The sequence below is a fragment of the Amphibalanus amphitrite genome, unplaced genomic scaffold (genome assembly GCF_019059575.1).
Source record: "Amphibalanus amphitrite isolate SeventyFive unplaced genomic scaffold, NRLGWU_Aamphi_draft 000155F_arrow, whole genome shotgun sequence".
Lineage (NCBI taxonomy): Eukaryota > Metazoa > Arthropoda > Thecostraca > Balanomorpha > Balanidae > Amphibalanus > Amphibalanus amphitrite.
In genome coordinates this window covers 282,086-297,179 of record NW_024881650.1, presented here as the reverse complement: position 1 = coordinate 297,179, position 15,094 = coordinate 282,086, and the positions used below count along the sequence as shown (strand labels likewise).

General features: G+C 50.6%; 1 protein-coding gene across 1 annotated transcript; it reads left to right on the top strand.

The window, feature by feature from the left end:
* Nucleotides 1–6,276: 6,276 nt before the first annotated feature.
* LOC122383095 lies at nucleotides 6,277–13,464 on the top strand. Its single transcript, XM_043369214.1, has 5 exons — nucleotides 6,277–6,438; nucleotides 6,727–7,559; nucleotides 8,589–8,836; nucleotides 9,378–11,259; nucleotides 12,137–13,464. The coding sequence occupies exons 1-5, from the start codon at nucleotides 6,277–6,279 to the stop codon at nucleotides 13,074–13,076; spliced, it is 4,065 nt and encodes a 1,354-aa protein (XP_043225149.1). The 3' UTR covers nucleotides 13,077–13,464.
* Nucleotides 13,465–15,094: the final 1,630 nt, after the last annotated feature.

Below are 15,094 nucleotides of genomic sequence, written 5' to 3'. Positions count from 1 at the left end.
GCCACTAAATATTGTCCGATTTTCAAAATTTTGGCACCAAAATGTAGCGCGTGCAAAGTTCTAACCGCACATCGAAAACCATTTTCATCAAGGTCAAACTTCAAGGTCAAATTCAAGGTCAAAAGACGGGGAACTGAAAAAGTGCTACGTCACCAGCGACTTTTCCAGCGACGAGCACCGATTTTAGCCAAAACCTCGTCCAAGGTCAATTGGACCATGAGGATCACGAAAATCGAGCCCATTCACCCCTAAACCTTGACCTTCAAGGTCAAGTTCAAGGTCAAAGGACGGGGAACTAAAAAAGTGCCACTAAATATTGTCCGATTTTCAAAAATTTTGGCACCAAAATGTAGCGCGTGTAAAGTTCTAGCCGCACATCGAAAACCATTTTCATCAAGGTCAAACTTCAAGGTCAAATTCAAGGTCAAAGGACGGGGAACTGTAAAAGTCCCACTAAATATTGTCTGATCTTCAAATTTTGGCACCAAAATGTAGCGCGTGCAAAGTTCTAGCCGCACATCGAAAACCATTTTCATCGAGGTCAAACTTCAAGGTCAAATTCAAGGTCAAAGGACGGGGAACTGAAAAAGTGCCACTAAATATTGTCCGATTTTCAAAATTTTGGCACCAAAATGTAGCGCGTGCAAAGTTCTAGCCGCACATCGAAAACCATTTTCATCCAGGTCAAACTTCAAGGTCAAATTCAAGGTCAAAGGACGGGGAACTGAAAAAGTGCCACTAAATATTGTCCGATCTTCAAAATTTTGGCACCAAAATGTAGCGCGTGCAAAGTTCTAGCCGCACATCGAAAACCATTTTCATCAAGGTCAAACTTCAAGGTCAAATTCAAGGTCAAAGGACGGGGAACTAAAAAAGTGCCACTAAATATTGTCCGATTTTCAAAATTTTGGCACCAAAATGTAGCGCGTGTAAAGTTCTAGCCGCACATCGAAAACCATTTTCATCAAGGTCAAACTTCAAGGTCAAATTCAAGGTCAAAAGACGGGGAACTGAAAAAAGTGCTACGTCACCAGCGACTTTTCCAGCGACGAGCACCGATTTTAACCAAAACCTCGTCCAAGGTCAATTGGACCATGAGGATCACGAAAATCGAGCCCATTCACCCCTAAACCTTGACCTTCAAGGTCAAATTCAAGGTCAAAGGACGGGGAACTGAAAAAGTGCCACTAAATATTGTCCGATCTTCAAAATTTTGGCACCAAAATGTAGCGCGTGCAAAGTTCTAGCCGCACATCGAAAACCATTTTCATCAAGGTCAAACTTCAAGGTCAAATTCAAGGTCAAAGGACGGGGAACTGAAAAAGTGCCACTAAATATTGTCCGATTTTCAAAATTTTGGCACCAAAATGTAGCGCGTGCAAAGTTCTAGCCGCACATCGAAAACCATTTTCATCAAGGTCAAACTTCAAGGTCAAATTCAAGGTCAAAGGACGGGGAACTGAAAAAGTGCCACTAAATACTGTCCGATCTTCAAAATTTTGGCACCAAAATGTAGCGATTGCAAAGTTCTAGCCGCACATCGAAAACCATTTTCATCAACGTCAAACTTCAAGGTCAAATTCAAGGTCAAAGGACGGGGAACTGAAAAAGTGCCACTAAATATTGTCCGATTTTCAAAATTTTGGCACCAAAATGTAGCGCGTGCAAAGTTCTAGCCGCACATCGAAAACCATTTTCATCAAGGTCAAACTTCAAGGTCAAATTCAAGGTCAAAAGACGGGGAACTGAAAAAGTGCTACGTCACCAGCGACTTTTCCAGCGACGAGCACCGATTTTAGCCAAAACTTCGTCCAAGGTCAATTGGACCATGAGGATCACGAAAATCGAGCCCATTCACCCCTAAACCTTGACCTTCAAGGTCAAATTCAAGGTCAAAGGACGGGGAACTGAAAAAGTGCCACTAAATATTGTCCGATCTTCAAAATTTTGGTACCAAAATGTTGCGCGTGCAAAGTTCTAGCCGCACATCGAAAACCATTTTCATCAAGGTCAAACTTCAAGGTCAAATTCAAGGTCAAAGGACGGGGAACTGAAAAAGTGCCACTAAATATTGTCTGGTTTTCAAAATTTTGGCACCAAAATGTAGCGCGTAAAAAGTTCTAGTCGCACATCGAAAATCATTTTCATCAAGGTCAAACTTCAAGGTCAAATTCAAGGTCAAAGGACGGGGAACTGAAAAAGTGCCACTAAATATTGTCTGATCTTCAAAATTTTGGCACCAAAATGTAGCGCGTGCAAAGTTCTAGCCGCACATCGAAAACCATTTTCATCAAGGTCAAACTTCAGGGTCAAATTCAAGGTCAAAGGACGGGGAACTGAAAAAAGTGCCACTAAATATTGTCCGATCTTCAAAATTTTGGCACCAAAATGTAGCGCGTGCAAAGTTCTAGCCGCACATCGAAAACCATTTTCATCAAGGTCAAACTTCAAGGTCAAATTCAAGGTCAAAGGACGGGGAACTGAAAAAGTGCCACTAAATATTGTCCGATTTTCAAAATTTTGGCACCAAAATGTAGGGCGTGCAAAGTTCTAGCTGCACATCGAAAACCATTTTCATCAAGGTCAAACTTCAAGGTCAAATTCAAGGTCAAAGGACGGGGAACTGAAAAAGTGCCACTAAATATTGTCCGATCTTCAAAATTTTGACACCAAAATGTAGCGCGTGCAAAGTTCTAGCCGCACATCGAAAACCATTTTCATCAATGTCAAACTTCAAGGTCAAATTCAAGGTCAAAAGACGGGGAACTGAAAAAGTGCTACGTCACCAGCGACTTTTCCAGCGACGAGCACCGATTTTAGCCAAAAACCTCGTCCAAGGTCAATTGGACAATGAGGATCACGAAAATCGAGCCTATTCACCCCTAAAGCTTGACCTTCAAGGTCAAATTCAAGGTCAAAGGACGGGGAACTGAAAAAGTGCCACTAAATATTGTCCGATTTTCAAAATTTTGGCACCAAAATGTAGCGCGTGTAAAGTTCTAGCCGCACATAGAAAACCATTTTCATCAATGTCAAACTTCAAGGTCAAATTCAAGGTCAAAGGACGGGGAACTGAAAAAGTGCCACTGAATATTTTCCGTTCTTCAAATCTTCCTTTGACCTTGAAGTTGACCTTGAACTTTGACCTTGATGAAAATGGTTTTCGACGTGCGGCTAGAACTTTGCACGCGCTACATTTTGGTACCAAAATTTTGAAGATCGGACAATATTTAGTGGCACTTTTTCAGTTCCCCGTCCTTTGACCTTGAATTTGACCTTGAAGTTTGACCCTGATGAAAATGGTTTTCGATATGCGGCTAGAACTTTGCACGTGCTACATTTTGGTGCCAAAATTTTGAAGATCGGACAATATTTAGTGGCACTTTTTCAGTTCCCCGTCCTTTGACCTTGAATTTGACCTTGAAGTTTGACCTTGATGAAAATTGTTTTCGATGTGCGGCTAGAACTTTGTACGCGCTACATTTTGGTGCCAAAAATTTTGAAGATCGGACAATATTTAGTGGCACTTTTACAGTTCTCCGCTCTTTGACCTTGAATTTGACCTTGAAGTTTGACCTTGATGAAAATGATTTTCGATGTGCGGCTAGAACTTTCCACGCGCTACATTTTTGTGCCAAAATTTTGAAGATCGGACAACATTTAGTGGCACTTTTTCAGTTCCCCGTCCTTTTACCTTGAATTTGACCTTGAAGTTTGACCTTGATGAAAATGGTTTTCGATGTGCGGCTAGAACTTTGCACGCGCTACATTTTGGTGCCAAAATTTTGAAAATCAGACAATATTTAGTGTCACTTTTTCAGTTCCCCGTCCTTTGACCTTGAATTTGACCTTGAAGTTTGACCTTGATGAAAATGGTTTTCGATGTGCGGCTAGAACTTTGCACGTGCTACATTTTGGTGCCGAAATTGTGAAAATCGGACAATATTTAGTGGCACTTTTACAGTTCCCCGTCCTTTGACCTTGAATTTGACCTTGAAGTTTGACCTTGATGAAAATGGTTTTCGATGTGCGGCTAGAACTTTGCACGTGCTACATTTTGGTGCCAAAATTTTGAAGATCGTACAATATTTAGTGGCACTTTTTCAGTTCCCCGTCCTTTGACCTTGAATTTGACCTTGATGTTTGACCTTGATGAAAATGGTTTTCGATGTGCGGCTAGAACTTTGCACGCGCTACATTTTGGTGCCAAAATTTTGAAAATCGGACAATATTTAGTGGCACTTTTTCAGTTCCCCGTCCTTTGACCTTGAATTTGACCTTGAAGTTTGACCTTGATGAAAATGGTTTTCGATGTGCGGCTAGAACTTTGCACGCGCTACATTTTGGTGCCAAAATTTTGAAAATCGGACAATATTTAGTGGCACTTTTTCAGTTCCCCGTCCTTTGACCTTGAATTTGACCTTGAAGTTTGACCTTGATGAAAACGGTTTTCGATGTGCGGCTAGAACTTTGCACGCGCTACATTTTGGTGCCAAAATTTTGAAAATCGGACAATATTTAGTGGCACTTTTTCAGTTCCCCGTCCTTTGACCTTGAATTTGACCTTGAAGTTTGACCTTGATGAAAATGGTTTTCGATGTGCGGCTAGAACTTTGCACGCGCTACATTTTGGTGCCAAAATTTTGAAGATCGGACAATATTTAGTGGCACTTTTTCAGTTCCCCGTCCTTTGACCTTGAATTTGACCTTGAAGTTTGACCTTGATGAAAATGGTTTTCGATGTGCGGCTAGAACTTTGCACGTGCTACATTTTGGTGCCAAAATTTTGAAGATCGGACAATATTTAGTGGCACTTTCTCAGTTCCCCGTCCTTTGACCTTGAATTTGACCTTGAAGTTTGACCTTGATGAAAATGGCTTTCGATGTGCGGCTAGAACTTTGCACGCGCTACATTTTGGTGCCAAAATTTTGAAAATCGGACAATATTTAGTGGCACTTTTTCAGTTCCCCGTCCTTTGACCTTGAATTTGACCTTGAAAGTCAAGGTTTAGGGGTGAATGGGTTCGATTTTCGTGATCCTCATGGTCCAATTGACCTTGGACGAGGTTTTGGCTAAAATCGGTGCTCGTCGCTGGAAAAGTCGCTGGCGACGTCGCCAACTTCACGGACATAACGTATTGAAAACGCTAACCAATCGCTATGAAACCTTTATATTCGGAAAGAGCATTCTTTTCTGACCAATATCCACCTAAAACATTTTCGAAAAGTTCATAAATTTCCGTGAAATTAACTCAAGCATACGACAGTATTTCAGTGACGCCACGCTGCTTTCCAACGAATTTCTGTTGATCGCGTCGAAGGAGAAAAGTTCCTCGGCGCCCCCGGGACTTGAACCCGGTACCTACGTCGCTGGAAACCGACGCGCTATCAACTGCGCCACGGCCGACTTGATACAATCGGCTCAAATATTGTTATACTTTAAAATTAGGTGAGGAAATGACTGTGAACTCTTAATACAGAGCGGTCATAAATGCTTTCCGTTATTCAGTTTGATGCTTCGTCCTTAAGCATTTGAAATATTAAAGTGTACTTTGAACAGATATTTGTGTTTGCATTGAGTGAGATATTCATTTATCCCGGCTTGCGTTCACTTTTTTGCCACGGCCTTGATTTGTCGCATAGCAACGGGATACGCAACAATAGTATAAACAACTTCAGCAAAACAGGCTCGGGTGATAGCGTTCGCTGTGGGATCGACTGTTCGACGGGCAATCGTTTGAGTGAAACTGAAATTTTGCGCATTTTTGCGTATTATCTTTGCTCACCTGATTGTTGATCGTCTCAGTAAGCCCTGCTGTGAATTCGTTTGCTCGATCGTTCAAACGCTGAGGTGTTTGATTGATAGTATTTCGGGTACCAGACCTGTTAATTGCTTAATTCCTCGTAATTTTCCCAAAATTATCACCTGCCTTCTGCACTTTTCCCCATCTAAATTAGATATCCATGCCGCGCCATGACCGGGGCAGTGCGGCTCGGGCGGCCAATGCCGCCGCTCAGCGCCGGCGCCGCGAAAGGATGGCCCAGGCCAGGCGGGAGGCTGAAGCTCTCCGTGACGCAGAACGGCAAAGACAGCGGCGGGCGGCCTTCGATGAGGCCGAAAGAGCAGCGCATGCTGAACGTGAGCGTCAGCGGCGGGCGGCCTTCGATGAGGCCGAAAGAGCAGCGCATGCTGAACATGAGCGTCAGCGGCGGGCGGCCTTCGATGACGACGACAGAGCAGCGCACGCTGAACGTGAGCGACAGCGGCGGGCTGACATGCCCGACGAGGTACGTGACGCAGAACGGGCGGCCGACGCGAGGGGCCACATGGAGGGGCGCCGCAGGGCCGACCGGGCCAATCGAGCCGCCTGTGACGCCGACTCTGTGCTGTCCGGTCGCCAGCCGGTGGCCAGGCTTGACACGGGGGCACGCGACACGGTATGTCCGCACTGCGGCGCCCTCCTCTGGCGAGAGGAGCGGGCCACTATCTGTTGTTCGGGGGGAAAGGTAAACCTTGATCCCCTGCCGGCCCCGCCACCGCTGCTCCGTGACCTGTGGACGGGTGACACGCTGGAGGCACGCACATTCAGGCAGCACTCCCGGCGCCTGAACACGGCGCTGTCTCTGGCGTCTATGATGACGAGAGAGGTGAGGCCGGCGGACGGTGGGTACGCACCATCAGTGATCATACAAGGTAGGTTGTATCACCGCGTCGGTCCGCTGCAGGCCAGAGACGGGGAGCGGCCGTCGTTCGCCCAGATTTACGTAAATGACCCAGACTGTGACGACCCGGCGGCAGAGGCCGCCCTTCGCCTCGGACATGTGCCGCTGCCCCGCGGCACCCGCGAGCCAGAGCGGGCGCGTCTACTGACGCTGCTCGAACAGCTGCAGGTTCTGCTGCGTCAGGTAAATCCCTATGTGCAGGACTTTATCCACGCCGCCGAGCTGCCGGAGGAGGAGGTTCAGCAGCAGAGACTGGTGGTAAGTGCCGACGCCCGCCCGGCCGACCAGCACCCCCGACGGTACAACCGCGCCGAGGGGTTCCGGGAGGTGGCCGTGCTGATGGACGAGGAGCCCGTCCACCAGGACATCGTGCTGCGTCGCCGTGCCGATGCCGAAGGTCCGTTCCTCCAGACGGTAAATGAGACGCACCGGGCGTTTGAGGCACTGCACTTCGTGCTCCTTCTGCCGTTTGGCACAGACGGCTGGCAGCCGGACCTACGGCAGGCGGTAGCAAACGGGCGCGGGGACGTGAGGGGCGTGACGCTGATGCAGTATTACGCTCATCGGCTGCAGCTGCGACCCGATCTCGATGACTCACTGTTCCGCGCAGGACGCCTGTTTCAGGAGTACGTGTGCATGGCTTTTGCGCGCGTAGAGACACAGCGTCTGCTGTATCTGGCACGGAACCAGGCCGGCCTGCGTGCAGAGCTGTACCAGCGCCTCCAGGACGCGCTGCCGGGGGACGCCGAAAGGGAGCTGGCCGGCGGAGACCGCGTCGGTCAGCGTGTCATCCTGCCGGCCTCCTTCACCGGCGGGCCCCGGTACTACCAACGCAGGTAAGCTATTTACGAGCGCATTGCATTGTTGCTTATTATGTACAAATCAGTTGTTGAATTCGATGATTAACCCGTGCCCTGCCGGGGAATAGGGAGCGTTTGAACAGCCTACTGCGGTTTTGGGGGAGGGTTGGGGGGGGGGTGAAAACACCCTTTCTAATTCGGCTCCTGGGCCACGTATCAATATCGGGTAGGCGGTGTTTGAAAGAGCGTCGAAAAATCAATTTTGCGACCAAAACTGTTTCCGCTTAAAAAAAAAATCGCCTATTTTGGTGGTTTTGCTCCCTGCAGGCAAAACTGTTCACGTTTAGTCAAAACTGAGGAATTGCCTGAAAGAGCGTTAATAGGACTATCAGATGTGCTTTTTCGGGGCACTTTGCTTTATTGGCTTCCGAGTTGTGCGCCGGTCTGCTTACAATTGTCGACTTCCGACCTGAAAATCGGCGAAATTTGGTAGTTTATGACCTCTGGTGACCTGACCAAAAAAGTGACCGAAGTAATTACGTCACATTTTTCGACGCTCTTTCAAAGACCGCCTACCCGATATCGATACGTGGCCCAGGAGCCGAATTAGAAAGGGTGTTTTCACCCCCCCCCCTCCCTCCCCCATTTGGGCGTTGAAATCCAGGAGCCCCAGCGGAGTGCGGGTTAAGTCACATAATGCGCTCAAATTAGCGTTTTTCAACACTTTTTAAACGTATATGACTTGGACTGGCTATTTTGATCTTTCCCTTCCTTGCCCGAATATGCGAGATTGTTTGTTTTCGAATTTGAACGGTTGCATATATTACCGTGTTGATGAACTACGGAAATTCCGGGTTCTCGAGAACGGAAGGAATGTATTTTGAATGCTGATCACGTCATATTTGGGACGTGAGGTCACGAAAGGTCACAATTCCAAACATCCACACAATGCCATCTCCCCCCCCCCCCCCCAACCAGTTGGTCGCGTTGTGATAGGTATAGATGTCAGCCTTTGGATATGATTTTTATCCTCATTAAGTGTTTTACCGTATCTCAACGTTTCAGGTACCAAGACGCCATGGCCATCGTGCGAGTGTACGGGCGGCCGACATACTTCGTCACGTTCACCTGCAACCCAAACTGGCCGGAGATCCAGGCGGCGCTCCTGCCCGGCCAGGATGCGCAGTCCCGCCCCGATCTGGTGGCCAGGGTGTTCCACCTGAAGCTGAAGGCCCTGCTGAAGGAGCTCACCACCAGCGGCATCTTCGGACGCTGTGTCTCCATGCTGATGGTGGTCGAGTTCCAAAAACGAGGTAAGCACTAAATGTTTGTATTTGTGTGCGTGTGGGGGGTGGGGAGTGAGAAAACCGAGCTCATCATGCATCAATTTTACATCGTGTGCATAACCTTAGCGCTCAGTTCACTTACGGTCAGGTCGAGCTTACAAGTTACACCGCAAGATATTTTAAGAATCGTAACATCTTTACCTATCTGCAATGGGCTAAGTGCAGTTAATAGCTAGCAGTGACTCGAAAGGTCATGCTGGGTCATAAGAAGGTCACCGCTGTGTTTTTTTCGACGTAACCTTTTCCTTGATGCATGGCAGAGCATTGAAAACACCTGGGTTGTGTGAAATTCACCATCTCTGATCGATTGATAAGTAACAATGTATTTTTCCGTTAGGTCATGACCTTGACCTGAGGTCAACTTTTAAGGTCATATATTTTATCTCATGCAACGCGTTGTATTCGATAGGTTATGACACGTTCGGTCATCATCTCGACCTGAAGTCCATTTTTTCATGTTATATTCTATCTCAATCGACGTTTGAAACATTATTTATTTTTCCTGCAGGTCTGCCGCACGGCCATATCCTGGTCATCGTCCGGCAGGAGGACCGCCCGCGGACTGCCGACGACGTAGACGCGGTGATCACGGCGGAACTGCCCGACCCAGCCAGGTCAGACCAGGCGCGCCGCCTGCACGAAATCGTGGTGAGTACCATGGTACATCGCCAGTGCGGCGCCGCCAACCCGACGGCCGCCTGCATGGACGGCGGTCGCTGCTCCAAGGGCTTCCCCAAGCCGTTCGCCAACGAGACAGAGTGGCGGGATGACCATCCGTACCCTGTCTACAGGCGGCGACCGGCGGTCGAGGGCGGCCAGGAGTTTGTGCGTGACGGACGGCTCATCACCAATCAGTGGGTGGTACCCTACTGTCCATACCTGTCCCTAAAATATGAGGCACACGTGAACGTGGAGGTGTGCTGTTCGGTGCAGAGTGTGAAGTATCTTTTCAGATACATCTACAAGGGCCCGGACCGCCAGATGGTGCGCGCTGACAACCTGATCGGCGGCGATGACGAGATCGCCGAGTACCAGGACATGCGCTCGATCGGCGCCAGTGAGGCCTGCTGGCGTCTGTTCGACGTGCCGATGAGCCAGCGGCAGCCGAACGTGGTCGCCCTACAGGTGCACCTCGAGGACCACCAGCTGGTGTACTTCGAGCCGGGACAGGAGCGGCAGGCGGCTCAGGCCGCCCGACGCACCCACCTCACCGCCTGGCTGGAGTATAACCGGGAGTCGGCCGCCGCCGACCCGGACTGCCGCCGACTGCTCTACCCGGACTTCCCGTCCCGGTACACCTGGCAGGCCGGCCAGAAGGTGTGGCGCAAACGGCGCCAACAGCAGGCGGCAGAGGCCATCGGCCGCGTGGTGAGCCTCTCACCGCGTCACGGCGACGTGTTCTACCTGCGCGTGCTGCTGCACCACGTCGCGGGGGCGGCGTCCTTTGAGGAGCTACGCACCGTGGACGGCGTGGTCTGTGCCACCTATCGTGAGGCGTGCTGCCTGCGCGGCCTTCTGCAGGACGACCGCGAGTGGGAGGTGACGATGGAGGACGCGGCGCACGCACAGATGCCGGCTCAAATCCGGCGCCTCTTCGTGACGCTGCTGCTCTTCTGTGCACCAGCCGATCCGTCAGAGCTGTTCCGGCGTCACCTGGACGCCATGTCTGATGACTTCGGCCGTCGTCATCGCGACCTGCCGGACGAGCTGCGCGCTGCTCTGACACTGGTGGACCTGGAGCGGCAGCTACAGCAGGCCGGCAAAGAGCTCCGAGACTTCGGTCTGCCGGAGGTGACGCCCGATCAGCGGGCGCGGGCGGCTGAGCTGCAGCAGGCCGCCGAGCTGCGCCAGCTGCCGCGGCTCATTCAGGAGGAGCTGGAGTATGACGCAGCAGCGCTCAGAGACCAGGTGGCCATCCAGCTGCCCACCCTGCTGCCGCCGCAGCGCCACGTCTTCGACCTGGTGATGACGGCCGTCGACGGGCGGCGTCCGCTGGCCGTGTTCGTGGACGCCGCTGGCGGCACCGGAAAGACGTACGTCTTCAACACGCTGCTGGCGGCGGTGCGCTCGCAGGGTATGGTAGCGCTCGCCGTGGCCTTCAGTGGAATCGCTGCCACTCTGCTGGACGGCGGGCGCACATACCACTCGCGTTTTAAGGCACCGCTGCAGGTGGACGCGACACCAACGTGCGCCATCAGCGCGCAGAGCCCGCTGGCGGAGCTCATCCGACGGACGGCGCTCATCGTGTGGGACGAGGCCCCCATGGCCCACCGTCACCACCTGGAGGCGTTCGACCGCACGCTGCGTGACGTCACTGGCAGCGAGGAGCCGTTCGGCGGAAAAGTCCTCGTGCTGGGCGGGGATTTCCGCCAAATTCTCCCAGTCATCAGGTAACTAACAACAACAGGCGTTCAGTGTGTATGAGAAAAAAGTATATACAAAAATAGCTGTGGTACGTTTGTTGTTATAAATGTGCAATTGAATACGACTGATATAATGCTCTTCGGCGCAATCACATTATTGCAGTTTAACATGTGAAATAAGTCGTAGCCATGAACATTCAACCGCTATGCCTTCAAAACGTATTCACTGATTTATATCGATGCCAGCGTCGTAAACTCACTGCCGCAGCGGATTGATCGTAGACCGCATGCTTTGTGGTTTCTATAGCTTCGCCCTGGTGGGAGGGGCTTTTTGACCACACTCGCCAGTTTACACTCACACTCTTCCACACAGTGAGCCCAGTAAAGAAAGCTGGGCTAAATTTGTTATGGCCGAAAATAAATCCATTGTGCATCGTGTGAGTTATTTCTTACATCTGGTCACATAAGGTCAACGGATCTCCAGATTAAGATTAAAACGGGTCATTCAGCAGTTTTTTTGCGATAACTTTAGGTAAATATGCTAGAGCGATGCAAACACGTTAGTTAGATGGATTCAGCTAAATGATACAAATCGACAGTTATGACACGTGACCTTTACCGGTAGGGTCACGACCTCGACCCTAGGTCAGATTTTGTAGTCGGTCTTTTGAGGTGAGATTATACTTCATTCGACGCGTCTCAACGAGCGTTATGCGTCGCTGATAAAATCGACAATACAATCTTGATGAAAAAGGTTCGCAGAAAAACGTTGCCCGAAAAATGTTAACGCTTTAGTGTTTCCCCTGTGGCTTAGGCCCCCACCAGGGCGCCGGCTAAACAGCCATTTCTGAGCATAAGTGGCCGTATCGGCGCGTTTTTACATGCATATTTTTGTCCGTTTCAGGCACGGTACCCGCGCACAGGTGGTGGACGCCTGTCTGCGGCGGTCAGCGCTGTGGCGTCACTTCATTGTGGCGCCGCTGCTGGAGAACATGCGGGCGCGGCGGGCAGCCGGGCCGGACGGTCCAGAGCTGCGGGCGTTCTGTGACTGGCTGCTCGAGCTGGGAGAGGGGCGCGCAGAGGGCCCCGAGGATGGGTTTGTTCAGCTGCCCCCGCACCTGGTGATGGACGCCGATATCGACGCTGTCATTGACTGGGTGTTTGATGACCTGGCAGGGCGACACGGTGACCGGGAGTGGATGGCGTCGCGGGCGGTGCTCGCGCCGCGAAACACTCGGGTCGACGAGCTGAACGCCGCAGTCACCGAGCGCTTCCCCGGAGAGGCCGTCCGCCTGCTGAGCGCCGACAGTCTGGTGGAGGAGGCCGAGCAGCTGGATATTCCACATGAGTATCTAAACACTCTGTGCGCTCCCGGCTTCCCACCTCACTGCTTGATGATAAAGCCAGGCATGCCACTCATGCTACTTCGTAATCTGTCCGCCACTGACGGACTGTGCAATGGCACGCGACTTATCGCTGGTCGTATCATCAGCCCGCGACTCATGGAGGCCACTATCGCCTGCGGCAAAAACGCCGGAAGGCAAGTGCTTATTCCACGGCTCCCACTCCAGCCCCCGGATGACGCGTTTCCCTTCCGCTGGGAGCGTCGCCAGTTCCCCGTGCGGCCAGGTTTCGCCATGACGGTGAACAAAGCCCAGGGGCAGACGCTCGGTCGGGTCGCGGTCTTTCTGGAGGAGCCAGTGTTCAGCCACGGGCAGCTGTACGTGGCTGCATCGCGGGTCGGCCGGCCGGCGGATCTGAGGATCGCGCTGCCCAGAGGTGGCCAAGGCGCAACACCCAATGTGGTGTACACGGAGGTGATGGGCCGAGGTGATGGCCGGTAGATCAACGGGTCGCAGAGGCGACGGGTAGCCAGAGCGCTACGAGCAACGTGGAGAGGAGGAGCGAGGAGCAACGAGGAGAAAACGGCCGGCCGACCGTGATGCAGGACGGATAAATCCTGGCGAGCCAATGCGCCGTCAAGTGGAAAATTTACACATTAACATAATCCCGCAACTGGCTTTGGTGACCTCCAATGCGCGAGCGCAACTTATATTTTGAGGATAAATCAATGCATTGAGTGGCATGTTTTAAAACATATTTGATATGGTCTGATGATATGTTTGATATTTGATGATATATTTCGATATTTGACAGCACATCTAACAATGGGCGTTTGCCCCCAGCTATACAATCGGCTGCGAGTAGCACACACCGAGTACTTCTCGGGGGGCCTTATTGCCGCTGCCCACGGCCGCCGTGTCTTCCCTCACCAGAGGTGTGCGCTCTGCACCCGGTGAGGGGTCTCGGGCGTTAGCCCTCGCCCGCACATGGGGGGGGTGGTTGCCACCCCCCCCAGGCAGTCTTTCTGCTCTGCACTCAACATTTTTAGAGCTAGAGGGCTGATTTTTCGTATAGCTGCTCGTCTATCCTTTCTTGATGTCCACTGAAAATTTCAAGTTTCTGTGATTTTCGGTTTCGGAGATATGACCTTGTTTTTCAGGTCATGTCATGACCCAAATGGCCAATTCTCAACATCTTGCGTTTGCCATGGGCCTTGTGAGCTTTTGACACCCTGATTTCGGCCTTTTTTGCCAGTCTTACCTCCCACCTATCATGGAACATGTTGTTCGACGATGTACAGGGGTCAAGGTCAGGGTTAAGGTCAACCTAGGTCATCTAAGATAATTGCGTTTTAGGCAAGCTGAATTTACTTTTTGTGAAGTTTTTTGACTGCATTTTTGGTAAAAGCTTCTCAGATCATGATTTCATGTGATATGGACCCAAAAACAATCGGTGCACACATCAGTATACACACAGACACACACAGACATACAAACACATATAATTGACCTTGACCTAACTTGACCTGAAATGACCTCAGCAGCAAAATTCTGGTCGGATAGTGTGACAAAGAGGTTCTAGCTGGCTTGGCACCAGAAAACAGCATCGTCATCGGTATTTGATAAGCAGCGCACTTGATATCCAACGGTGACCCAAAACAGCAACATTTTTTAGTTTGACCTGACCTGGAAGGTCAATGACTGACCTGAGAAGGTAAAACTGGGTATCATTGGATTCGTCTCTTCCCAAAGAATCTTTTTGGTCTTTACTGCTAAGCTCTATCTCCAACAGGAACGAAATGGCGCGGGGGGGGGGGTGGCAACCACCCCCCCCATGTGCGTTCTAGGATGGGAAAATGGCATGTGCGGGCGAGGGTTAGATAGAGACGCAACCCGATGTGGCAGCCTCCACGTGGCGGGTTGCGGGGTAAAAGCTAATAGCCACACAGAGCGACACGTAAGTATTTCACTGTTGTATTCACTAGATTTGATTGCGTTGCAGAAACATGTCATGTGCTGTCACCTGCCCACTGCATCTGCTTCCACTTCTTATCACGACATGACTGAGTGTCAGCCCCGAGGAAGGCAAGAGGACGCACGAGCGCTGCGCTGGATTCTCCGACAGCATCTTCTTAGTCGCGGTGGTGACTGATACAACCAGCGTCTTACGGGTAAGGCAAGAAGTAAAGTATGGTTTGGTATGTGTTGAGTAGAGCTTCCGGGTAGGGTAGGATAGTGTAGCGTATGGCAAGGTTGAGTGCATAAGGGGCCAGCATGCGAAAGACTCAAACAACCCGTAATCAGCACCAGCACACTTTAAAGTATCAAATTTCACCTAACTTATACGAATGAAAATATAACCTCATACATCAAACTAATGGCCCCATGAACAATAGCCATCGAAACGTACAGTTATCGCGTGTGTCCATCCATCCATCCTGGGTAGGGTAGGGTATTGTAGTGTATGTTAAGTTTGAGTGCATAAGGGCCCAACATCCGAAAGACTCAAACAACCCGGT